This window comes from Pleurodeles waltl, chromosome 6 (assembly GCF_031143425.1).
Source record: "Pleurodeles waltl isolate 20211129_DDA chromosome 6, aPleWal1.hap1.20221129, whole genome shotgun sequence".
Classification (NCBI taxonomy): domain Eukaryota; kingdom Metazoa; phylum Chordata; class Amphibia; order Caudata; family Salamandridae; genus Pleurodeles; species Pleurodeles waltl.
The window spans coordinates 70,459,774-70,487,631 of record NC_090445.1 but is presented as its reverse complement, the minus strand read 5'-3'; the positions used below and the strand labels follow the sequence as shown (position 1 = coordinate 70,487,631).

General features: G+C 47.0%; 1 protein-coding gene across 2 annotated transcripts in view; it reads left to right on the top strand.

Moving 5' to 3' along the window:
- LOC138299209 (E3 ubiquitin-protein ligase TRIM39-like) overlaps window positions 1-27,858 on the top strand; it is a 146,047-nt gene that overhangs the window by 102,618 nt on the left and 15,571 nt on the right. For both annotated transcript variants that reach the window (XM_069237331.1, XM_069237330.1), the window contains exon 6: window positions 15,529-15,641. In XM_069237331.1, the coding sequence (XP_069093432.1) occupies window positions 15,529-15,641 (113 nt within the window). The remainder of the gene's footprint in view (window positions 1-15,528; window positions 15,642-27,858) is intronic.

Here is a 27,858-nt window from a genome sequence, read left to right as displayed (position 1 = left end):
CTAAACTGGCATTCTCTTCAATTAAAATACATCTCACAGCAATATCTGCAGATTACACATTCAACATCGCTTTTTTGAATCCCAGTCATCAAAGCATTTATGGAGGGATTAAAAAGAATCATACCCCCGAGAACACCACCAGTACCTTCATGGAACCTTAATATTGTGTTAACACAACTCATGGGACCACCATTTGAACCCATGCACTCTTGTGAAATTCAATACTTAACTTGGAATGTAGCCTTTCTAATAGCTATCACATCACTTAGAAGAGTAAGTGAGATACAAGCATTTACTATACAAGAACCCTTTATACAAATACATAAACATAAAGTGGTTCTCCGTACAAATCCCAAATTCTTACCAAAGGTTGTTTCACCATTCCACCTAAACCAAACAGTGGAACTCCCAGTCTTCTTTCCACAACCAGACTCAGTAGCCGAAAGAGCCTTGCATACATTAGACATAAAAAGAGCACTAATGTATTACATTGACAGAACAAAACAGTTTCGTAAAACAAAACAATTGTTTGTAGCCTTCCAGAAACCTCATGCAGGTAATCCTATATCCAAGCAAGGCATTGCCAGATGGATAGTGAAATGTATTCAAACTTGCTATATTAAAGCAAAAAGAGATCTACCTACCACACCAAGAGCGCATTCCACTAGGAAAAAAGGTGCCACAATGGCTTTTCTAGGAAATATACCCGTGACAGAAATTTGTAAGGCAGCCACTTACAAAGACTTCTTCGAAGAAAAACAACTTGTAACAATCCGAGCCCAACACTAGATGGCAGGATAATGCACAGTATGTGAATCTGCAGCGTCTCATGCCACGAACAGATGTACACTGGGTAAGTGATATTTTCCATATATACACACGCACTGTGCTACTTTCAAACAGCGTTCGCGAGTGTATCTTGCCACAATTAAGATGAAGAACACACATAAAGGTGCTTATGCCTCAGTCCTCCTTTTTCTTACCAACCCAAAAGTTGAAAAACGTGTGTGAATCCTTAAAAATAAAAAGTCAGGGGCTTAAATCGAAATTTGGTACTTTTCTGCGAAGTTAACAAAAATTTGAGACTTAAACATCCAGTGCTTTGTAGCATTGGTAAATTAGTGTGTACTTTTAATTTCTGATACCTTTGAAATCTGCTGATCTGTTCTTAGATCCACAATGATATTTGGAAATGATTTAATTAAACGTGGGGATCAGGAGAGTTAATGCTGCTAAGGTGTAGTTTTATGCAGGACTAAAATCATCAATGTGCGAGCTTTCATGGTGTTCAACTAAGGTTCTACAAATGAAAAGAGATGAGGAAATAGCGTGGATTGATTCAGGCTAATAAGGTTTTGTGGTCCCACAACATAAATCTTTAATTTTATGATTATGTTCTTGGTGCTGTATTATGTTTGATATTTGATATAATAATATCAGAAGCCAAGGCACTACAATGCTTAAAATAAGCATTTGCAAAGCCTGTAGATCTATCTTTTTGCTAAGGGAACTTTTTGTGTGTTGCAGCGAGCTGTACTAGAGAGAAATGTTTCATCTGCAGTCAAACAAACGTACTCCTTGAATCCCATCACCAAAACCTAATGGGCACACAAGGACAGTGTAACAATCCTCGAAATGCCATGGACTTAACAAACAGCCCGTCCAAGCATTGGCAAAGCATGAACACGTTGAAGCCACTGGCTGAATCCAAAGCCTACTCTTTCTCTGTACTTCTTATTGAAGAACTTTTTTAAGGAGTTGGTCACATGAGGTCTTCTAGTCCGTTGAAGCTCTCTAGATAGATATGGGCATCATTTCATGTATTATATGCATTCATAAATCAACACTTTCAAATGTGTTTTGATGGATATTTTTAGCCTTTAAAATAATCCCCAGGCGCCAGACTAGGTCTAGAATGTTTAAAGCAATGGCTCCTGTGTGTCAGTCACTGGTGCCGTCATACTCTGCGATTATGCCACACTGCCTGGAAGTGATGTAACAGATGTGCACATAGGCACCACCCCTGTGCTTTTACTTCAGTTTCTTTCTTTTGATGCCGTGTGGCATGGATCCAGAATTCTGCTTCGAACTTTTTTGGTCTGCTGACTTAAGTTCAAATTGACAGTGACAGTGTGCCAAAGAAGAAGGAAGAGACAATGTCCCTGTCCCACGATGACAGGCTTCAAGTTGTGGATCACTAGAAGAGGTATCACTTGAGGCAACCCGCAGAGCTTCTCCTACTCCAGATTGCAGGCCACTCCTATAACAAATGACAGTCCTGATCCAGGTCCTGTGGTGAGTCTGAGTCTTAGGTGCATGACATGCGCAAGAAGGCCAAATTGGATTCTTTCCACTCTCACCACTTGAAACCAGGTGAGAAGCCAAGCAGCCAGCTCTTCAAGGATCCAATCCTTCCAGTGTTTTCAGACTGTGAACTTATCGATAGACATGGACCGAGTTCTTAGCACCATCATCGACTTGGTTTCAGAGCAGGGTATTTTAGGAGGCCACCTTGCTGCAAATCCTGAAGGTGATAGTTCTCTCTGCAGCACCTTTGGGCCCCATATAACCTCAGGGGCAAGGCATTGCACTTTCGCTGGCAGAGCCTTCCCAGATGCCAACTTCTGTGCTGGGCCAACCTCCCAACCCTTGCCGGAATAGACCTACAGCTCCACTCGAGCCCTGGGGCCACACAGTCATAGCTGCAGCCGTGCTGATCCTTACTCACGATGCACCTGTGCCAAATCGATCTTGAAGATGATCTTCGACATGAGCCGCCCCACACCAAATCACCAAGGCACAACCAAAACCCATACAGTGTGATTCCCAGCTTCTTCACAATGCCAGTACTATAGAATGATGGAGGCTCTGATTCGAATTCAGTTCAAGGGCCTCAGAATATTCATCATGACGAAGGCCATGATGGAGACATATAATGACTCCTCCATCATTATACTGATGGTCACCTATACATAGCACTGGCCATACCAGACGAACTCAGGACCCAGATGATTCAAGATGGACAAGACTCAGTAAAATGCGTTCTATGAGCAGGTCTTAACACATAGGATTGTGACAACCATGCCAAGGGCACCAGCGTAGTGATTAAACTAGATGCTTGTGATTGGATACTTGGAGAATGTCTAGGCATCCCAGATGGACATGCTCTTTGAGTAGAGGACAGAGTGCTAGAAAGAGCCAAAGATAGCTGTGTTAACAGCCCACTCCCTAGGGTTGCTCTAGTTGGCCCAACAACTCCACCATTAATACAGGAAGCACTGGGCCTATTCATGTGGGCTGGCATCATCAGCAGCAACTTTCACAGCCAGTTCAGCAACCAGCTCAGACCTTTCGCCTCTCCAGGGTGAGCGGTGGTGGCTGAAGCCATGCACCCCACCAAGGACTGTAATTTTCCTCTTCCTCCTTCCCTGGTGCTGTGGCTTCAAGGGCACTCCGGTTTCCCCTTGAAGGACCTCACTCAGCTGTTGGGAAACACACTTCAGTTTTTCCTCCCCAGCTGGAAATCCATTTTTTCAAACTAATGGGTACTGTAAATAAGTCGAAAAAGTACTTTGCCCTGCCTTTTATTTCATTCGCTCCCTATTTTCCTCGCATACCTGCTCATGTTTTGCCAAATCACGCAGCCATCCCTGAGCAGGAGGTCAATTCACTCCTAGACAAAGGGGCCATTCAGAAGGTACCACAACTGGAGAGAGGTGAGGGGTGTTTCTTCCTAGTGCCCAATAAGGATGGAGGCCGAATTTTGGATCTCTGACCTCTGAATGACTTCTTACAGAAGAAGAAATTTGAAAAAAAACACTCTTATGTCAGGTTATTTCTGATTTGGACCCAAAGGACTGGATGTTGTCCTTGGACTTCCAGGACCCATACTCTTAAGTCCCCATCCTGCAGACCCTGGAATTGAGGGTGGCTTTGGACACTTCTAATTTGCTGCCCTACCCTTCTGCCTCACATCAGCCCCTTGAGTGTTGAAGATGATTGTAGGAAGTTGGCTCTGTATGTGCTATTTCAAAGTAAGGAATAGCATGCACAGAGTCCAAGGGTTCCCCTTAGAGGTAAAATAGTGGTAAAAAGAGATAATACTAATGCTCTATTTTGTGGTAGTGTGGTCGAGCAGTAGGCTTATCCAAGGAGTAGTGTTAAGCATTTGTTGTACATACACATAGACAATAAATGAGGTACACACACTCAGAGACAAATCCAGCCAATAGGTTTTTATATAGAAAAAATATCTTTTCTTAGTTTATTTTAAGAACCACAGGTTCAAATTCTACATGTAATATCTCATTCGAAAGGTATTGCAGGTAAGTACTTTAGGAACTTCAAATCATCAAAATTGCATGTATACTTTTCAAGTTATTCACAAATAGCTGTTTTAAAAGTGGACACTTAGTGCAATTTTCACAGTTCCTAGGGGAGGTAAGTTTTTGTTAGTTTTACCAGGTAAGTAAGACACTTACAGGGTTCAGTTCTTGGTCCAAGGTAGCCCACCGTTGGGGGTTCAGAGCAACCCCAAAGTCACCACACCAGCAGCTCAGGGCCGGTCAGGTGCAGAGTTCAAAGTGGTGCCCAAAACACATAGGCTAGAATGGAGAGAAGGGGGTGCCCCGGTTCCGGTCTGCTTGCAGGTAAGTACCCGCGTCTTCGGAGGGCAGACCAGGGGGGTTTTGTAGGGCACCGGGGGGGACACAAGCCCACACAGAAATTTCACCCTCAGCGGCGCGGGGGCGGCCGGGTGCAGTGTAGACACAAGCGTCGGGTTTTCAATGTTAGTCTATGAGAGATCTCGGGATCTCTTCAGCGCTGCAGGCAGGCAAGGGGGGGATTCCTCGGGGAAACCTCCACTTGGGCGAGGGAGAGGGACTCCTGGGGGTCACTCCTCCAGTGAAAGTCCGGTCCTTCAGGTCCTGGGGGCTGCGGGTGCAGGGTCTCTCCCAGGCGTCGGGACTTTAGGTTCAAAGAGTCGCGGTCAGGGGAAGCCTCGGGATTCCCTCTGCAGGCGGCGCTGTGGGGGCTCAGGGGGGACAGGTTTTGGTACTCACAGTATCAGAGTAGTCCTGGGGTCCCTCCTGAGGTGTTGGATCGCCACCAGCCGAGTCGGGGTCGCCGGGTGCAGTGTTGCAAGTCTCACGCTTCTTGCGGGGAGCTGGCAGGGTTCTTTAAAGCTGCTGGAAACAAAGTTGCAGCTTTTCTTGGAGCAGGTCCGCTGTCCTCGGGAGTTTCTTGTCTTTTCGAAGCAGGGGCAGTCCTCAGAGGATGTCGAGGTCGCTGGTCCCTTTGGAAGGCGTCGCTGGAGCAGGATCTTTGGAAGGCAGGAGACAGGCCGGTGAGTTTCTGGAGCCAAGGCAGTTGTCGTCTTCTGGTCTTCCGCTGCAGGGGTTTTCAGCTGGGCAGTCCTTCTTCTTGTAGTTGCAGGAATCTAATTTTCTAGGGTTCAGGGTAGCCCTTAAATACTAAATTTAAGGGCGTGTTTAGGTCTGGGGGGTTAGTAGCCAATGGCTACTAGCCCTGAGGGTGGGTACACCCTCTTTGTGCCTCCTCCCAAGGGGAGGGGGTCACAATCCTAACCCTATTGGGGGAATCCTCCATCTGCAAGATGGAGGATTTCTAAAAGTTAGAGTCACTTCAGCTCAGGACGCCTTAGGGGCTGTCCTGACTGGCCAGTGACTCCTCCTTGTTTTTCTCATTATTTTCTCCGGCCTTGCCGCCAAAAGTGGGGCCTGGCCGGAGGGGGCGGGCAACTCCACTAGCTGGAGTGTCCTGCTGGGTTGGCACAAAGGAGGTGAGCCTTTGAGGCTCACCGCCAGGTGTGACAATTCCTGCCTGGGGGAGGTGTTAGCATCTCCACCCAGTGCAGGCTTTGTTACTGGCCTCAGAGTGACAAAGGCACTCTCCCCATGGGGCCAGCAACATGTCTCGGTTTGTGGCAGGCTGCTAAAACTAGTCAGCCTACACAGATAGTCGGTTAAGTTTCAGGGGGCACCTCTAAGGTGCCCTCTGTGGTGTATTTTACAATAAAATGTACACTGGCATCAGTGTGCATTTATTGTGCTGGGAAGTTTGATACCAAACTTCCCAGTTTTCAGTGTAGCCATTATGGTGCTGTGGAGTTCGTGTTTGACAGACTCCCAGACCATATACTCTTATGGCTACCCTGTACTTACAATGTCTAAGGTTTTGTTTAGACACTGTAGGGGTACCATGCTCATGCACTGGTACCCTCACCTATGGTATAGTGCACCCTGCCTTAGGGCTGTAAGGCCTGCTAGAGGGGTGTCTTACCTATACTGCATAGGCAGTGAGAGGCTGGCATGGCACCCTGAGGGGAGTGCCATGTCGACTTACTCGTTTTGTCCTCACTAGCACACACAAGCTGGCAAGCAGTGTGTCTGTGCTGAGTGAGAGGTCTCCAGGGTGGCATAAGACATGCTGCAGCCCTTAGAGACCTTCCTTGGCATCAGGGCCCTTGGTACTAGAAGTACCAGTTACAAGGGACTTATCTGGATGCCAGGGTCTGCCAATTGTGGATACAAAAGTACAGGTTAGGGAAAGAACACTGGTGCTGGGGCCTGGTTAGCAGGCCTCAGCACACTTTCAATTGTAAACATAGCATCAGCAAAGGCAAAAAGTCAGGGGGCAACCATGCCAAGGAGGCATTTCCTTACACAACCCCCCCCCAAACGAAAGAGGATGAGACTAACCTTTCCCAAGAGAGTCTTCATTTTCTAAGTGGAAGAACCTGGAAAGGCCATCTGCATTGGCATGGGCAGTCCCAGGTCTGTGTTCCACTATAAAGTCCATTCCCTGTAGGGAGATGGACCACCTCAACAGTTTAGGATTTTCACCTTTCATTTGCATCAGCCATTTGAGAGGTCTGTGGTCAGTTTGAACTAGGAAGTGAGTCCCAAAGAGGTATGGTCTCAGCTTCTTCAGGGACCAAACCACAGCAAAGGCCTCCCTCTCAATGGCACTCCAACGCTGCTCCCTGGGGAGTAACCTCCTGCTAATGAAAGCAACAGGCTGGTCAAGGCCATCATCATTTGTTTGGGACAAAACTGCCCCTATCCCATGTTCAGAGGCATCAGTCTGCACAATGAACTGCTTAGAATAATCTGGAGCTTTGAGAACTGGTGCTGAGCACATTGCTTGTTTCAGGGTGTCAAAGGCCTGTTGGCATTCCACAGTCCAGTTCACTTTCTTGGGCATTTTCTTGGAGGTGAGTTCAGTGAGGGCTGTCACAATGGATCCATATCCCTTCACAAACCTCCTGTAATACCCAGTCAAGCCAAGGAATGCCCTGACTTGAGTCTGGGTTTTTGGAGCTACCCAGTCTAGAATAGTCTGGATCTTGGGTTGGAGTGGCTGAACTTGGCCTCCACCTACAAGGTGTCCCAAGTAAACCACAGTTCCCTGCCCTATCTGGCATTTGGATGCCTTGATAGAGAGGCCTGCAGATTGCAGAGCCTTCAAAACCTTCCTCAGGTGGACCAGGTGATCCTGCCAGGTGGAGCTAAAGACAGCAATATCATCAAGATAAGCTGTGCTAAAGGACTCCAAGCCAGCAAGGACTTGATTCACCAACCTTTGGAAGGTGGCAGGGGCATTCTTTAAACCAAAGGGCATAACAGTAAACTGATAATGCCCATCAGGTGTGGAGAATGCTGTTTTCTCTTTTGCTCCAGGTGCCATTTTTATTTGCCAGTACCCTGCTGTCAAGTCAAAGGTACTTAGGAATTTGGCAGCACCTAATTTGTCTATGAGCTCATCAGCTCTTGGAATTGGATGAGCATCTGTCTTGGTGACAGAATTGAGCCCTCTGTAGTCCACACAAAACCTCATCTCTTTCTTTCCATCTTTGGTGTGAGGTTTGGGGACTAAGACCACTGGGCTAGCCCAGGGGCTGTCAGAGCGCTCAATCACTCCCAATTCCAGCATCTTGTGGACTTCCACCTTGATGCTTTCCTTAACATGGTCAGACTGTCTAAAGATTTTGTTCTTGACAGGCATGCTGTCTCCTGTGTCCACATCATGGGTACACAGGTGTGTCTGACCAGGGGTTAAGGAGAAGAGTTCAGGAAACTGTTGTAGGACTCTCCTACAATCAGCTTGCTGTTGGCCAGAGAGGGTGTCTGAGTAGATCACTCCATCTACTGTGCCATCTTTTGGGTCTGATGACAGAAGATCAGGGAGAGGTTCACTCTCTGCCTCCTGATCCTCATCTGTTACCATCAACAGATTCACATCAGCCCTGTCATGGAAGAGCTTAAGGCGGTTCACATGGATCACCCTCTTGGGGCTCCTGCTTGTGCCCAGGTCCACCAGGTAGGTGACCTGACTCTTCCTTTCTAGTACTGGGTAAGGGCCACTCCATTTGTCCTGGAGTGCCCTGGGAGCCACAGGCTCCAGAACCCAGACTTTCTGCCCTGGCTGGAACTCAACCAGTGCAGCCTTTTGGTCATACCAAAACTTCTGGAGCTGTTGGCTGGCCTCAAGGTTTTTGGTTGCCTTTTCCATGTACTCTGCCATTCTAGAGCGAAGGCCAAGTACATAGTCCACTATGTCCTGTTTAGGCTCATGGAGAGGTCTCTCCCAGCCTTCTTTAACAAGGGCAAGTGGTCCCCTTACAGGATGACCAAACAGAAGTTCAAAGGGTGAGAATCCTACTCCCTTCTGTGGCACCTCTCTGTAAGCGAAAAGCAGACATGGCAAGAGGACATCCCATCTCCTTTTGAGTTTTTCTGGGAGCCCCATGATCATGCCCTTTAATGTCTTGTTGAATCTCTCAACTAAGCCATTAGTTTGTGGATGGTATGGTGTAGTGAATTTATAAGTCACCCCACACTCATTCCACATGTGCTTTAGGTATGCTGACATGAAGTTGGTACCTCTGTCAGACACCACCTCCTTAGGGAAACCCACTCTGGTAAAGATACCAATGAGGGCCTTGGCTACTGCAGGGGCAGTAGTCGACCTAAGGGGAATAGCTTCAGGATACCTGGTAGCATGATCCACTACTACCAGGATATACATATTTCCTGAGGCTGTGGGAGGTTCCAGTGGACCAACTATGTCCACACCCACTCTTTCAAAGGGAACCCCCACCACTGGAAGTGGAATGAGGGGGGCCTTTGGATGCCCACCTGTCTTACCACTGGCTTGACAGGTGGGGCAGGAGAGGCAAAACTCCTTAACCATGTTGGACATATTGGGCCAGTAGAAGTGGTTGACTAACCTCTCCCACGTCTTGGTTTGTCCCAAATGTCCAGCAAGGGGAATGTCATGGGCCAATGTTAGGATGAACTTCCTGAACAGCTGAGGCACTACCACTCTCCTAGTGGCACCAGGTTTGGGGTCTCTGGCCTCAGTGTACAGGAGTCCATCTTCCCAATAGACCCTATGCGTTCCATTTTTCTTGCCTTTGGACTCTTCAGCAGCTTGCTGCCTAAGGCCTTCAAGAGAGGGACAGGTTTCTTGTCCCTTACACAGCTCCTCCCTTGAGGGTCCCCCTGGGCCTAAGAGCTCAACCTGATAAGGTTCAAGCTCCAAAGGCTCAGTTCCCTCAGAGGGCAGAACTTCTTCCTGAGAAGAGAGGTTCCCTTTCTTTTGCTGTGTTGCAGTTGGTTTCCCAACTGACTTTCCTGTTCTCTTGGTAGGCTGGGCCATTCTTCCAGACTCCAGCTCTACTTGTTCACCCTGTGCCTTGCATTGTGCTCTTGTTTTCACACACACCAGTTCAGGGATACCCAGCATTGCTGCATGGGTTTTTAGTTCTACCTCAGCCCATGCTGAGGACTCCAGGTCATTTCCAAGCAGACAGTCCACTGGGATATTTGAGGAGACCACCACCTGTTTCAGGCCATTGACCCCTCCCCATTCTAAAGTAACCATTGCCATGGGATGTACTTTTCTCTGATTGTCAGCGTTGGTGACTGTGTAAGTTTTTCCAGTCAGGTATTGGCCAGGGGAAACCAGTTTCTCTGTCACCATGGTGACACTGGCACCTGTATCCCTCAGGCCCTCTATTCTAGTCCCATTAATTAAGAGTTGCTGTCTGTATTTTTGCATGTTAGGCGGCCAGACAGCTAGTGTGGCTAAATCCACCCCACCCTCAGAAACTAGAGTAGCTTCAGTGTGGACCCTGATTTGCTCTGGGCACACTGTTGATCCCACTTGGAGACTAGCCATACCAGTGTTACCTGGATGGGAGTTTGGAGTGGAACCTTTCTTGGGACAGGCCTTGTCTCCAGTTTGGTGTCCATGCTGTTTACAGCTATGACACCAGGCCTTTTTGGGATCAAAGTTTTTACCCTTGTACCCATTGTTTTGTGAAGAGGCTCTGGGCCCACCCTCCTGTGCAGGTTTTTGGGGGCCTGTAGAAGACTCTTTACTATTTTTAGTTTTGGTTGTCTCATCACCCTTCCCCTGGGGAGTCTTTGTGACCCCTTTCTTTTGGTCACCCCCTGTTGAAGTCTTGGACACCCTTGTCTTGACCCAATGGTCCGCCTTCTTTCCCAATTCTTGGGGAGAAATTGGTCCTAGGTCTACCAGATGCTGATGCAGTTTATCATTGAAACAATTACTTAACAGGTGTTCTTTCACAAATAAATTGTACAGCCCATCGTAATTACTTACACCACTGCCTTGAATCCAACCATCTAGTGTTTTCACTGAGTAGTCAACAAAGTCAACCCAGGTCTGGCTCGAGGATTTTTGAGCCCCCCTGAACCTAATCCTGTACTCCTCAGTGGAGAATCCAAAGCCCTCAATCAGGGTTCCCTTCATGAGGTCATAAGATTCTGCATCTTTTCCAGAGAGTGTGAGGAGTCTATCCCTACACTTTCCAGTGAACATTTCCCAAAGGAGAGCACCCCAGTGAGATCTGTTCACTTTTCTGGTTACACAAGCCCTCTCAAAAGCTGTGAACCATTTGGTGATGTCATCACCATCTTCATATTTAGTTACAATCCCTTTAGGGATTTTCAACATGTCAGGAGAATCTCTGACCCTATTTATGTTGCTGCCACCATTGATGGGTCCTAGGCCCATCTCTTGTCTTTCCCTCTCTATGGCTAGGATCTGTCTTTCCAAAGCCAATCTTTTGGCCATCCTGGCTAACTGGATGTCCTCTTCACTGGGGTTATCCTCAGTGATTTCAGAGGTGTTGGTCTCTCCTGTGAGGGAACCAGCATCTCTGACTATTATTTTTGGAGTCAGGGTTTGAGGGACCCTGTTCTCCCTAGATAGGACTGGTAGGGGGGAATTGTCCTCCAAGTCACTATCCTCTTCCTCTGAGTTGCCACCCTCAGAGGGGTTGGCCTTTTCAAACTCTGCCAAAAGCTCCTGGAGCTGTATTTTGGTAGGTTTGGGGCCCATTGTTATTTTCTTTATTTTACAGAGTGACCTTAGCTCCCTCATCTTAAGATGGAGGTAAGGTGTGGTGTCGAGTTCCACCACAGTCACATCTGTGCTAGACATTTTGCTTCTAAAAGTTGGAATACTTTTTAAGAATCTACAACTGGTTCTAGAATCTAATTCAAACTTTTACAAACTTTTAAACTCTAAAAGAAATGCTAAACAGGATCTAACACAAGGCCCTAGCAGGTCTTTTAAGAATTTAGAAAACTTTTCAAATTGCAAAAATCAATTTCTAATGACAATTTTGGAATTTGTCGTGTGATCAGGTATTGGCTGAGTAGTCCAGCAAATGCAAAGTCTTGTACCCCACCGCTGATCCACCAATGTAGGAAGTTGGCTCTGTATGTGCTATTTCAAAGTAAGGAATAGCATGCACAGAGTCCAAGGGTTCCCCTTAGAGGTAAAATAGTGGTAAAAAGAGATAATACTAATGCTCTATTTTGTGGTAGTGTGGTCGAGCAGTAGGCTTATCCAAGGAGTAGTGTTAAGCATTTGTTGTACATACACATAGACAATAAATGAGGTACACACACTCAGAGACAAATCCAGCCAATAGGTTTTTATATAGAAAAAATATCTTTTCTTAGTTTATTTTAAGAACCACAGGTTCAAATTCTACATGTAATATCTCATTCGAAAGGTATTGCAGGTAAGTACTTTAGGAACTTCAAATCATCAAAATTGCATGTATACTTTTCAAGTTATTCACAAATAGCTGTTTTAAAAGTGGACACTTAGTGCAATTTTCACAGTTCCTAGGGGAGGTAAGTTTTTGTTAGTTTTACCAGGTAAGTAAGACACTTACAGGGTTCAGTTCTTGGTCCAAGGTAGCCCACCGTTGGGGGTTCAGAGCAACCCCAAAGTCACCACACCAGCAGCTCAGGGCCGGTCAGGTGCAGAGTTCAAAGTGGTGCCCAAAACACATAGGCTAGAATGGAGAGAAGGGGGTGCCCCGGTTCCGGTCTGCTTGCAGGTAAGTACCCGCGTCTTCGGAGGGCAGACCAGGGGGGTTTTGTAGGGCACCGGGGGGGACACAAGCCCACACAGAAATTTCACCCTCAGCGGCGCGGGGGCGGCCGGGTGCAGTGTAGACACAAGCGTCGGGTTTTCAATGTTAGTCTATGAGAGATCTCGGGATCTCTTCAGCGCTGCAGGCAGGCAAGGGGGGGATTCCTCGGGGAAACCTCCACTTGGGCGAGGGAGAGGGACTCCTGGGGGTCACTCCTCCAGTGAAAGTCCGGTCCTTCAGGTCCTGGGGGCTGCGGGTGCAGGGTCTCTCCCAGGCGTCGGGACTTTAGGTTCAAAGAGTCGCGGTCAGGGGAAGCCTCGGGATTCCCTCTGCAGGCGGCGCTGTGGGGGCTCAGGGGGGACAGGTTTTGGTACTCACAGTATCAGAGTAGTCCTGGGGTCCCTCCTGAGGTGTTGGATCGCCACCAGCCGAGTCGGGGTCGCCGGGTGCAGTGTTGCAAGTCTCACGCTTCTTGCGGGGAGCTGGCAGGGTTCTTTAAAGCTGCTGGAAACAAAGTTGCAGCTTTTCTTGGAGCAGGTCCGCTGTCCTCGGGAGTTTCTTGTCTTTTCGAAGCAGGGGCAGTCCTCAGAGGATGTCGAGGTCGCTGGTCCCTTTGGAAGGCGTCGCTGGAGCAGGATCTTTGGAAGGCAGGAGACAGGCCGGTGAGTTTCTGGAGCCAAGGCAGTTGTCGTCTTCTGGTCTTCCGCTGCAGGGGTTTTCAGCTGGGCAGTCCTTCTTCTTGTAGTTGCAGGAATCTAATTTTCTAGGGTTCAGGGTAGCCCTTAAATACTAAATTTAAGGGCGTGTTTAGGTCTGGGGGGTTAGTAGCCAATGGCTACTAGCCCTGAGGGTGGGTACACCCTCTTTGTGCCTCCTCCCAAGGGGAGGGGGTCACAATCCTAACCCTATTGGGGGAATCCTCCATCTGCAAGATGGAGGATTTCTAAAAGTTAGAGTCACTTCAGCTCAGGACGCCTTAGGGGCTGTCCTGACTGGCCAGTGACTCCTCCTTGTTTTTCTCATTATTTTCTCCGGCCTTGCCGCCAAAAGTGGGGCCTGGCCGGAGGGGGCGGGCAACTCCACTAGCTGGAGTGTCCTGCTGGGTTGGCACAAAGGAGGTGAGCCTTTGAGGCTCACCGCCAGGTGTGACAATTCCTGCCTGGGGGAGGTGTTAGCATCTCCACCCAGTGCAGGCTTTGTTACTGGCCTCAGAGTGACAAAGGCACTCTCCCCATGGGGCCAGCAACATGTCTCGGTTTGTGGCAGGCTGCTAAAACTAGTCAGCCTACACAGATAGTCGGTTAAGTTTCAGGGGGCACCTCTAAGGTGCCCTCTGTGGTGTATTTTACAATAAAATGTACACTGGCATCAGTGTGCATTTATTGTGCTGGGAAGTTTGATACCAAACTTCCCAGTTTTCAGTGTAGCCATTATGGTGCTGTGGAGTTCGTGTTTGACAGACTCCCAGACCATATACTCTTATGGCTACCCTGTACTTACAATGTCTAAGGTTTTGTTTAGACACTGTAGGGGTACCATGCTCATGCACTGGTACCCTCACCTATGGTATAGTGCACCCTGCCTTAGGGCTGTAAGGCCTGCTAGAGGGGTGTCTTACCTATACTGCATAGGCAGTGAGAGGCTGGCATGGCACCCTGAGGGGAGTGCCATGTCGACTTACTCGTTTTGTCCTCACTAGCACACACAAGCTGGCAAGCAGTGTGTCTGTGCTGAGTGAGAGGTCTCCAGGGTGGCATAAGACATGCTGCAGCCCTTAGAGACCTTCCTTGGCATCAGGGCCCTTGGTACTAGAAGTACCAGTTACAAGGGACTTATCTGGATGCCAGGGTCTGCCAATTGTGGATACAAAAGTACAGGTTAGGGAAAGAACACTGGTGCTGGGGCCTGGTTAGCAGGCCTCAGCACACTTTCAATTGTAAACATAGCATCAGCAAAGGCAAAAAGTCAGGGGGCAACCATGCCAAGGAGGCATTTCCTTACAATGATTGTAATGGTTGCGGCTCGTGTTTGAAGGGGCTTGCAACAGTTGTTTGTGGACCACCTTTAGAATGATGGTCACACTACGATTTACTGAAGGAAGGATGCATTTTTCCTTTCATTCTGACTTTCAGCACCACCTCCAAATAGAGCTGAGCTGTAGAAAAGCTACTTCTCTTCAGATTATGAACAGCCTTAATACTGTTACGCTAGTCCTCACTAAAAGTGTGAAAAGGTAGTAGAATGTTCCATAATCTGATTAGTGCACATTTGACATGTTCCACTTATTTGAGTAATGTGATATTGGTTTAGCTCCTGTGCTTATAAATGTGGAAAACATGTGGTAAATGATTAATAGTAGTTCCCAATTATACACATAAATTGCTAAAACTGAGGTAATAATGCACATCCTGGCTGCAGCAACCTTCAAACAACGACATGAGTGTTCAGCAAGAAGTTAAAAGAGCAAACAGTTGTGAGCCAAATGCATATTCATAACCCATATTGGGCAATGCTTAATTTGTAGCGGTGTTTTCTGCTACCCGGCACCAGCACTTATTTTTTAACACCAGCACATTTTTAAGGCAGTCCGCCACATGGTGGCTCTGTCAATATTTTTTTGTAATTTTTTTTTAAGCACATGAGCAAAATGTTTAACTATGAAATATATGATCACAAATAATACTGGGGTGCTGAGACCTTTGTTACAACTTTGGGCTATCTTGTACAGTCCAAACAGTAATATTTGTAGGTCTGTAATGGTAAGTAGGAGTCATTGGTATTGGTATTTGGGATCACAGGCTGGGACCTGATGTGGCCTTTTGAGAAATATCCTGGGCCCTGGCTCTTATTATTTGACAAATTAAGTACTGGCACCACGTGTTATGCAAGAAATCAAAATTCAAAATAGGAGAACTGAAAACAACACCGTCTTCCAGTCCTGATGCCATTCTGACTGACTCATTATGCATAAAGCTGTAAAACATGTGCCCTTATTATACAGTACAGCCCAACATTGCCTGCATCCCTCCACAGTGTGCATGATGTTCAAAGTTTAGATAATGGCATCTATATGTTGCTCTTAGGTGTGAGGAGGTGAAGGAACCAGAACCATCCACGCCTTCTCCAGAGGAGGCTCATCTTCAGAGCTTCCATCAGCAGCACGTGAACTTGATGAAAATGATAAAAGATTTTCAAGGTAAAAGCTTTAGCATTTTTTTAAATAGTTTTTTATTATAAATATAGCAAGCAATAAGGAAACCATTAAACCACTTGTAGTTCTGCATACAATCTCTTTGAAACCATTGCGTTTGCATCTATGACGATCACACTGCCCTCCCCCCTCCTCTGCGCCACCTGATACTGGGCGTTCTTCAGGGATCAGCATCTTTGATGACTGGTGGAGGGGGGGGGGCGGCACAAGGACTTCTTCTACAGGTGTTACATCTACTCCATATCTTTTCCCATTTTCTGGGTCAACCCCTAGCTTTCATAGGCCGTCTTCTCGGCCACTGTGCACCAATCCATGTCTCTATACCAATCCTTCAGGTGTGGCGCCTAAAGGCTTGCAGTGTTAAGTTTGGCAATCGTCGTGCTCAGTCACCCAGATCTGTTCTATACGATTTAGGTCTGTTACATCCTACACATTTAGAAGACACCACTTGGCAGAGATTTGCATTGCAGCGTGGCATACGTCATTCATGCGCGTCACCACTAAGTCCCAGAAGGTCTGAATCGTGGGCAACCCCATATTATGTGCAAAAAGGCCCCCTCCTGATCACACTGCCTACAACAATTTGAGTTGGTTATCCCTTTCTGGAGTACGTTAAGCTGCACCAGTTGGAACCCTGCCCTAATGGCCATCTCTCTGGGTGTTAGTAAGGCCTACGCCCATTCATCTGCTAGACCTCCCAGGTCGCTATCCCAGTGGTCTCGCCGACACTGAAGTGTTTCGGTGAGTTGTGAATCAATTTCTGGTACGTGAGGGATATCGCTTCGAGGTTCACATGATCGTCTAGCAATCTACTGTGGATAGGTGAAGATTCAGGGAGGTCTGAAGGGTGTGACGCACCTGGAGATATTGAAGCTTTAGCATTTTATTAAATTATGGTACACTTTTATTAAATCGCGTTTTGGACAAATGAGGAAGGGGAAGTAGCTAAGACACCAGGTAGGTTTTCCCAGCCTTCATGAAGTCGAGATGATTGGAGATTTGACGTACGAGAAGGAAGAGAGCTTTCTCGTTTTTGCAGATCAAGAGGTGAGTGGAAGCAGCTGAAACATGCGATGAAGTGACCCGGTAGAACAGTAGGAACAGATCTGTACTGGATGAAAGTAAGACCGAAACCATGGAAGGACAGGGAGTGGTGGACAGTCTGGCGGAGAATGCCCTTGTGAATGAAGCACCTGTACTGATGGAGAGGGTTTCACAGTATCTTTGAATGTATACAGACCACAGACAAGCTAAGCACCCTGATTCTAGAAACGCTGCAATTTATTCAGAGCATTAATATTTTTAGCCTCCACTGAAAAGAATTGAGTTATATAAAGTGGTTGTAGATCCCTTACTAATAGCCAACATGTACTGTTGAGCTCAGCAACAGAAATATTAGAATGTTGAACCAAACAAAGGATATGCTGTTATCATCAAGATAAGAGTGGGTGCAAACCAAAATATGTAAATAAAGTGACTGAATTCTGCATCTGAACCTTGAAATTGAATGGAGGAGAGTTGAACCGTGAGTAATGGTGCAAGTGACAAAAAACTGTAGCGCAGGACCAGGACCAGAACCATTCTGCTGTTCCCAATTCCAGTTTAAGGTGGTGATGTCTAAATTGGCTTCCAGGCTGCTGTGGCATCACATATCCAGACAAGCCCTCTATCGTGGCTGAAGGAGGTTAACCCAGCATTGGCCAACTCCGGGACCTGCTTTTTACTGTGGAAGACCGCGCTTAAGAAGTTTTTCAATGTTCGATGGCATCTGTCGCTGTAGATACACATGGTATGCATGAGCTCGCCATCTGGTGTTGGGTCGGAGTGTTACAAGTTGTTTTTCTTCGAAGAAGTGTTTTCGAGTCACGGGACCGAGTGACTCCACCTTCTGTGCTCATTGCGCATGGGCGTCGACTCCATCTTCGATTGTTTTCTTTCCGCCATCGGGTTCGGACGTGTTCCTGTCGCTCCGAGTTTCGGAACGGAAAGATAGCTGAAGACGGAAGATTTTCGACGGTATCGTTGCGATCCGGTTAGAGATAGACACATACGACGACGCGTTGAACATCGAAGCGCTTCGGTGCCCTTCGGGGTAGATTTCGGCACCCCGTCGGGGCCTAGTCGGCCCGACCGCGTGGAGGACAACGCCGATGGAACGGACCCCGTTTCGATTCTGCCCCGAATGCCACAACAAATATCCTTATACGGACCTACACTCGGTCTGTAATCTGTGCCTGTCACCCGAGCACAGCGAAGAATCCTGTGAGGCCTGTCGGGCGTTCCGGTCCCGAAAAACTCTGCGCGACCGTCGAGCGAGAAGACTGCAAATGGCGTCCACGCCAAAAGAGCGTCGACAGTTCGAGACAGAAGAAGAACAGGAGGAATCCTTTTCCATCCAGGATTCAGACTCCGACGAGCTACACTCTACAAGAACTGTGAGTAAGACGTCGAGATCAAACCTTAAAAAAGGAAAGAAGGCCCAGGGGACGCCACTGCCAACCGGCCATGGCTCCACCCAAATTCTCGGTGACCAACAATCGGCACCGAAAAAGGCCCATTCAGTGTCGAGATCGTCCGACTTCGGTCGAGACACCGGCACGCAGCCTCCTCGGGACCGAGAGAGTGCTAAACAGAAGCATCGACACCGAGAGTTCGGTGTCGACACCGATCGACGCCGAGACAGTGGCGCCGAAGACCATAGAGGCCAAGAATTTTCGGCACAGAAAAAGAGGAAGGTTACCTCGGAGCCGAAAAAACAATCGACAGGGTTTTCGGAGCCGAAAAAAGCGACATCAGACCCTTTTTCTGGCTCCTATACCGAAGAGCATTCTATGTCTTCTCAAATGAAGAAACATAGATTTGAACAAGAACTGCAATCCACGGACGTGGATCACACGCAAAAGCGTATCTTTATTCAGCAGGGGACTGGGAAGATCAGTACCCTTCCACCTGTCAAACGAAAGAGAACGCTTCAGTTTACTCCTCAGCAACAAACAACACAAAAGGTAACACCTCCTCCCTCGCCTCCACCTGTAACTCCGGCTTCGCCAACTTACACCCCGTCACATTCGCCAGCTCACACCGCCATGAGCCACGATGACCAAGATCAGGATGCGTGGGACTTGTACGACGCACCAGTGTCTGATAACAGCCCAGACACATACCCAACTAGGCCATCACCACCGGAAGACAGCACAGCCTACTCACAAGTGGTGGCTAGAGCAGCTCTATTCCATAATGTGGAACTACACTCGGAACAAGTAGAGGATGATTTTTTATTTAACACCCTCTCCTCAACCCACAGCTCCTACCAAAGCCTGCCGATGCTCCCAGGCATGCTACGCCATGCAAAGGACATTTTCAAGGAGCCAGTTAAAAGTAGGGCAGTGACGCCTAGGGTGGACAAAAAGTATAAGGCGCCCCCTACGGACCCTGTATTCATCACCTCTCAGCTGCCACCAGACTCTGTGGTGGTAGGGGCTGCCAGAAAACGGGCAAACTCACACACTTCTGGGGATGCACCTCCCCCAGATAAAGAAAGTAGGAAGTTCGATGCAGCCGGGAAGAAGGTTGCTGTCCAAGCAGCAAACCAGTGGCGCATCGCAAATTCACAAGCGCTGCTAGCGCGATACGACAGAGCCCACTGGGATGAGATGCAGCATCTCATTGAACATCTCCCAAAAGATCTGCAAAAAAGAGCAAAACAGGTTGTTGAGGAGGGTCAAAACATTTCCAACAATCAAATACGCTCCTCCATGGATGCAGCAGACACGGCCGCAAGAACCATTAATACGTCGGTTACCATCCGTAGGCACGCATGGCTCAGAACGTCTGGATTCAAGCCAGAAATTCAGCAGGCAGTGCTTAACATGCCAGTAAACGAGAAACTTCTGTTCGGTCCGGAGGTCGACACAGCCATAGAAAAGCTCAAGAAGGACACTGACACTGCCAAGGCCATGGGCGCACTCTACTCCCCGCAGAGCAGAGGATCTTATAACACCTTCCGCAAAACACCTTTTAGAGGAGGGTTTCGGGGTCAGGCCACACAAGCTAGCACCTCACAGTCCGCACCGCCCACCTACCAGGGACAGTACAGGGGAGGTTTTCGGGGCCAGTATAGAGGGGGGCAATTTCCTAGGAATAGAGGAAGATTTCAAAGCCCCAAAACCACTACCAACAAGCAGTGACTCACACGTCACTCACCCCTCCCACACAACACCAGTGGGGGGGAGGATACATCAATATTACGAAGCATGGGACAAAATAACTACAGACACATGGGTCCTAGCAATTATCCAACATGGTTATTGCATAGAATTCATGCAATTCCCTCCAGACATACCACCAAAATCACAAAATTTATCAAAATACCATTCACAGCTTCTAGAGATAGAAGTTCAAGCACTACTGCAAAAAAAATGCAATAGAATTAGTACCAAGCACACAAATAAACACAGGAGTTTATTCACTGTACTTCTTGATACCAAAAAAGGACGAAACACTGAGACCAATTCTAGACCTCAGGGTAGTAAACACATTCATCAAATCAGACCACTTTCACATGGTCACACTACAAGAAGTGTTACCATTGCTCAGAAAACACGACTACATGACAACCCTAGACCTCAAGGACGCATATTTCCATATACCAATCCATCAATCACACAGGAAATATCTAAGGTTTGTATTCAAAGGAATACATTACCAATTCAAAGTATTGCCTTTTGGTTTAACAACCGCTCCAAGAGTATTCACAAAATGCCTAGCAGTAGTCGCTGCACACATCAGAAGGCAGCAAATACATGTGTTCCCGTATCTAGACGACTGGCTAATCAAAACCAGTTCGCTCACACAATGCTCAAACCACACAAATCAAGTCATACAAACCCTCTACAATCTAGGGTTCACCGTCAACTTTGCAAAATCAAACATTCTGCCAAGCAAAGTACAGCAATATCTAGGAGCCATAATAGACACGACAAAAGGAGTAGCAACGCCAACTCCACAAAGGATCCACAATTTCAACAGGGTCATTCAACACATGTCTCCAAACCAAACAATACAAGCAAGAACAATACTACAGCTCCTAGGCATGATGTCCTCATGCATAGCCATTGTCCCAAACGCAAGACTGCACATGAGGCCCTTACAACAGTGCCTAGCCTCACAGTGGTCTCAAGCACAGGGTCACCTTCTAGATCTGGTGTTGCTAGACCGCCAAACTTACCTATCGCTTCTATGGTGGAACAGTATAAATTTAAACATAGGGCGGCCTTTCCAAGACCCAGTGCCACAGTACGTAATAACAACAGATGCTTCCATGACAGGGTGGGGAGCACATCTCAATCAACACAACATAAGAGGACAATGGAACATACATCAAACAAAACTGCATATAAATCATCTAGAATTATTAGCAGTTTTTCAAGCACTAAAAGCTTTCCAACCAATCATAACCCACAAATACATCCTTGTCAAAACAGACAACATGACAACGATGTATTATCTAAACAAACAAGGAGGAACACATTCAACGCAGTTAAGCTTGTTAGCTCAAAAAATATGGAAGTGGGCAATCCACCATCAAATTGGTCTAATAGCACAGTTTATTCCGGGGATCCAGAATCAGCTGGCAGACAATCTCTCTCGAGATCACCAGCAAGTCCACGAATGGGAAATCCACCCACAAATTCTGAACACCTACTTCACACTCTGGGGAACACCACAAATAGACTTATTTGCAACAAAAGAGAACGCAAAATGCCAAAACTTCGCGTCCAGATACCCACACAAGCAATCCCAAGGCAATGCCCTATGGATGAACTGGTCAGGAATATTTGCCTACGCTTTTCCTCCTCTCCCTCTCCTTCCTTACCTAGTAAACAAATTGAGTCAAAACAAACTCAAACTCATTTTAATAGCACCAACGTGGGCAAGACAACCCTGGTACACAACACTGCTAGATCTGTCTGTAGTACCACACATCAAACTGCCCAACAAACCAGATCTGTTAACGCAACACAACCAACAGATCAGACACCCGGACCCAGCATCGCTGAATCTAGCAATCTGGCTCCTGAAATCCTAGAATTCGGACACTTACAACTTAGCCAAGAGTGTATGGAAGTCATAAAGCAGGCCAGAAGGCCATCCACTAGACACTGCTACGCAAGTAAGTGGAAAAGATTTGTTTGGTACTGCCATCATAATCAGATACAACCACTAGAGGCAACTCCAACACATATAGTAAATTACTTGCTCCATTTACAAAAAGCAAAGCTAGCCTTCTCTTCTATTAAAATACACCTTGCAGCAATATCTGCATACCTGCAAACTACATATTCAACTTCCTTGTATAGGATACCAGTTATCAAAGCATTCATAGAAGGGCTTAAAAGAATTATACCACCAAGAACACCACCTGTTCCTTCATGGAACCTAAACGTGGTTCTAACAAGACTCATGGGCCCACCTTTCGAACCCATGCACTCTTGCGGAATACAATTCCTCACCTGGAAAGTTGCCTTTCTCATCGCCATTACATCTCTAAGAAGAGTAAGTGAAATTCAAGCGTTCACAACACAAGAGCCTTTTATACAAATACATAAAAATAAGGTCGTCCTACGACCTAATCCAAAATTTTTACCAAAAGTTATTTCTCCATTCCATCTAAATCAAACGGTAGAACTACCAGTATTCTTCCCACAGCCAGATTCTGTGGCTGAAAGAGCACTACATACATTAGATGTCAAAAGAGCATTAATGTACTACATTGACAGAACGAAGAACATCAGAAAAACTAAACAGCTATTTATTGCATTCCAAAAACCTCATGCAGGTAACCCAATATCAAAACAAGGTATAGCCAGATGGATAGTTAAATGCATCCAAATCTGCTACCTTAAAGCAAAAAGACAACTGCCCATTACTCCCAGGGCACATTCAACAAGGAAAAAAGGTGCTTCAATGGCCTTTTTAGGAAACATCCCAATGCAAGAAATATGTAAGGCAGCCACTTGGTCTACGCCTCACACATTCACCAAACACTACTGTATAGATGTGCTATCCGCACAACAAGCTACAGTAGGTCAAGCTGTATTAAGAACTCTATTTCAGACAACTTCTACTCCTACAGGCTAAACCACCGCTTATGGGGAACTAACTGCTTACTAGTCTATGCATACCATGTGTATCTACAGCGACAGATGCCATCGAACTGAAAATGTCACTTACCCAGTGTACATCTGTTCGTGGCATCAGTCGCTGAGATTCACATGGACCCACCCACCTCCCCGGAAGCCTGTAGCAGTTCAGAAGTTACCTTCAATTTTGTACATTTGTATATATATTACTTAATCCTTTAATAGGTACATACTTACATTTTTCATTGCGCGGGCACTATTACTATAGTACAACTCCTACCTCACCCTCTGCGGGGAAAACAATCGAAGATGGAGTCGACGCCCATGCGCAATGAGCACAGAAGGTGGAGTCACTCGGTCCCGTGACTCGAAAACACTTCTTCGAAGAAAAACAACTTGTAACACTCCGACCCAACACCAGATGGCGAGCTCATGCATACCATGTGAATCTCAGCGACTGATGCCACGAACAGATGTACACTGGGTAAGTGACATTTTCATTACCTGCCGTATGATTAATCACTCACTAGCCCAAGGATTTGTATTCTCAGGCTTGAAGGCGGTCACTGAGAGGGGATTTGATCACAAAACTCTCAAAGTGTAGCTGTATTTCATTATCGTGCCTACACCACCTGACCTGACTCAAAAAATGACTTGTTTTGGGAAAAGCATAGCCTCTTCTAATTGCGGATCAGGCCTGGCGGTAGGGTGGATGGCACTGCTGAAGGGAGGTAGGAATATTCTGCAGAGAGCAAGGCCAGTCTGTCAGCCTGGTCATCATTTGGGACCTCTCCATATCCTTTGGTATGGCGGATTACTATACTGTCCTCCGCTGCGTATCCGTCAAGGCCTGTATCCAACAAGTCACTCTTCTGTGGTTCCAGGCCCCTTTGACTAAGTAGATGCACTCCATTGCCTCCTGTACCTTCCCCTGCCGCATCTTAGCCATATGGATGCTCTTGTGGGCCAGTAGCCCTCAACAGTGCAAGCATGTGAAGAGTCCATCACATATATTATTCAGTACTATGGGCCACCCCCTACATACCTAATCACTTACATTGGCTCTCAATTCTATACAGAGCCCACCATGATGTGAAAGTGTGCGACTGTCGATGGGTTTATTTATCTCAGTAATTGTTTGATTTGTGAAGCTTCACAGCTCAGGTGTTTTGCAGTGAGGCCGTTCTTGAGTTTGGGATAAGATGTGTGTTCAGCTCCTGACAGAGTTCCACAGTTGGGGCCTAGAATTCAGATTGCTCTCCGGTCTGTGTGTTTGTCTTACTAAATCTCATGTTCCACCTGGGTGTATATCTTGGAAATAACTCTTATAAGTAATTAGGTCCAAGGACCTTTCAAGCTTTGAAAACCATACATACAAGTTTGCATTTTATTGTCTCAGCCACTAGAAGCCAGTACGATCTTTGAGGGTTGGAGTATTGTGAGCTGCATCCCATAAGTCTAAGCTAAGTTTTGCAATCTCTGTCGCTCGAAATCTCATCTGTTGGCCTTCCAGTCTTAGGCATGTAAACTTGTAGTTTGTGTACAAGTTTGTGTGTGAGTAGAAAGTGATAGGCCACAGCAGTCTTCAAAGTGTAAACCTTCAATTCATGTAAGAAAATAAAGTGAAAGCTATAGTTTCAGAAGTGTAAATGTCTAATGTTTGTGTAAGAATAGAAACTGATAGGACATATCAGTCTTTAGAGGTCTAGATTGTTTATAGACAAAAAGGAATGGGGCACAGAAGTCTTATACGTGTAACTAGTTTGTATGACTTTGTGTATGAATAGAAAGTGATGGGCCTCGTTAATCTTCAAAGTGTAAACTTCTACTCCATGTAAGAACAGAATAGGACACCGCAGTCTCACAAGTGTAAACTTCCAGGTTGTCTATGAGCAGAAAGTGATTGGGCACAGGAATCCTAGAAGTGGAACCTTCTTATTGGTTTATTAACAGAAAGTCGTAGCTTATAGAAGTCACAGTCATGGAATTGTCAAGAGTGTGTACAAATAGAAAGTAACTTGACATAGCCGTCTAAGGCGTGTACATTTCTACTTTGTATGTGAATAAAAGTGATAGGTCAGTGTAGTCTTAGAAGTTTGAACTTCCAGGATGTGTATGAACAGAAGGTGTAAGGAAATGCCTCCTTGGCATGGTTACCCCCTGACTTTTTGCCTATGCTGATGCTATGTTTTGAATTGAAAGTGTGCTGAGGCCTACTAACCAGGCCCCAGCACCAGTGTTCTTTCCCTAACCTGTACTTTTGATTCCACAATTGGCACACCCTGGCATCCAGATAAGTCCCTTGTAACTGGTACCTCTGGTACCAAGGGCCCTGATGCCAGGGAAGGTCTCTAAGGGCTGCAGCATGTATTATGCCACCCTGGAGACCCCTCACTCAGCACAGACACACTGCTTACAAGCTTGTGTGTGCTAGTGAGAACAAAATGAGTAAGTCAACATGGCACTCCCCTCAGGGTGCCATGCCAGCCTCTCACTGCCTATGCAGTATAGGTAAGACACCCCTCTAGCAGGCCTTACAGCCCTAAGGCAGGGTGCACTATACCATAGGTGAGGGTACCAGTGCATGAGCACTATACCCCTACAGTGTCTAAGCAAAACCTTAGACATTGTAAGTGCAGGGTAGCCATAAGAGTATATGGTCTGGGAGTCTGTCAAACACGAACTCCACAGCACCATAATGGCTACACTGAAAACTGGGAAGTTTGGTATCAAACTTCTCAGCACAATAAATGCACACTGATGCCAGTGTACATTTTATTGTAAAATACACCACAGAGGGCACCTTAGAGGTGCCCCCTGAAACTTAACCGACTATCTGTGTAGGCTGACTGGTTCCAGCAGCCTGCCACACTAGAGACATGTTGCTGGCCCCATGGGGAGAGTACCTTTGTCACTCTGAGGCCAGTAACAAAGCCTGCACTGGGTGGAGATGCTAACACCTCCCCCAGGCAGGAGCTGTAACACCTGGCGGTGAGCCTCAAAGGCTCACCCCTTTGTCACAGCCCAGCAGGGCACTCCAGCTAGTGGAGTTGCCCGCCCCCCCCGGCCACGGCCCCCACTTTTGGCGGCAAGGCTGGAGGAAACAAAGAAAGCAACAAGGAGAAGTTACTGACCAGTCAGGACAGCCCCTAAGGTGTCCTGAGCTGAAGTAACTCTAACTTTTAGAAATCCTCCATCTTGCAGATGGAGGATTCCCCCAATAGGATTAGGGATGTGACCCCCTCCCCTTGGGAGGGGGCACAAAGAGGGTGTACCCACCCTCAGGGCTAGTAGCCATTGGCTACTAACCCCCCAGACCTAAACACGCCCTTAAATTTAGTATTTAAGGGCTCTCCCTGAACCTAGAAACTAGATTCCTGCAACTACAAGAAGAAGGACTGCAAAGCTGAAAACCCCTGCAGAGGAAGACCAGAAGACACCAACTGCCTTGGCCCCAGAACTCACCGGCCTGTCTCCTGCCTTCCAAAGAACCCTGCTCCAGCGACGCTTTCCAAGGGACCAGCGACCTCTGAATCCTCTGAGTACTGCCCCGCTTCGAAGAAGACAAGAAACTCCCGAGGACAGCGGCACTGCTCCAAAAGAACTGCAACTTTGTTACAAGGAGCAGATTTAAAGACCCCTGCAACTCCCCGCAAGAAGAGTGAGACTTGCAACACTGCACCCGGCGACCCCGACTCGACTGGTGGAGAACAAACAGCTCAGGGAGGACCCTCCGGCGACTCTACGACTGTGAGTAACCAAAGTTGTCCCCCCTGAGCCCCCACAGTGACGCCTGCAGAGGGAAACCCCAGGCTCCCCCTGACCGCGACTGTCTTAACTCCATTTCCTGACGGCTGGAAAAGACCCTGCACCCGCAGCCCCCAGCGCCTAAAGAAACGGAACTTTTGTGCAGGAGTGACCCCCAGGAGGCCCTCTCCCTTGCCTAGTTGGTGGCTACCCCGAGGAGCCCCCCCCCCCTTGCCTGCCTGCACCGCTGAAGAGACCTCTTGGTCTCCCATTGAAAACCGAAGGAAACCCGACGCTTGTTCCCACACTGCACCCGGCCGCCCCCGCGCTGCTGAGGGTGTACTTTCTGTGCTAACTTGTGTCCCCCCCCCGGTGCCCTACAAAACCCCCCTGGTCTGCCCTCCGAAGACGCGGGTACTTACCTGCAAGCAGACTGGAACCGGGGCACCCCCTTCTCTCCATTGAAGCCTATTTGTTTTGGGCACCTCTTTGACCTTTGCACCTGACCGCCCCTGAGCTGCTGGTGTGATAACTTTGGGGTTGCTCTGAACCCCCAACGGTGGGCTACCTTGGACCAAAAACTCAAACCTGTAAGTGTCTTACTTACCTGTTGAAACTAACAATAACTTACCTCCCCCAGGAACTGTGAAAATTGCACTGTGTCCACTTTTAAAACAGCGTATTGTGTTTTATGACAAAAGTATACATGCTAATGTAATGATTCAAAGTTCCTAGAGTACTTACCTGCAATACCTTTCAAATGAGCTATTACTTGTAAAATTTGAACCTGTGGTTCTTAAAATAAACTAAGAAAAGATATTTTTCTATAACAAAACCTATTGGCTGGATTTGTCTCTGAGTGTGTGTACCTCATTTATTGTCTATGTGTATGTACAACAAATGCTTAACACTACTCCTTTGATAAGCCTACTGCTCGACCACACTACCACAAAATAGAGCATTAGTATTATCTCTTTTTACCACTATTTTACCTCTAAGGGGAACCCTTGGACTCTGTGCATGCTATTCCTTACTTTGAAATAGCACATACAGAGCCAACTTCCTACAGAAGGTGATAGAGTTTGTGTGTCACTGCCCAGGTGCTTCAAAACGTACACCAAGCCATCGCTAAAACCTGGTTTGAAGTTACTTATGACTTGTCGGTTAACAGTGTATGAAACAGTCTACCTCATAAAAAAACAAGCATTGTCATAGCCAATAGGTGTCGCCTTTTAGACCTTATACGTGTGTAGCCATGCAATGATAATACATTACATAACACAAATACACTAATATAGCTGCACTTAAGCAAT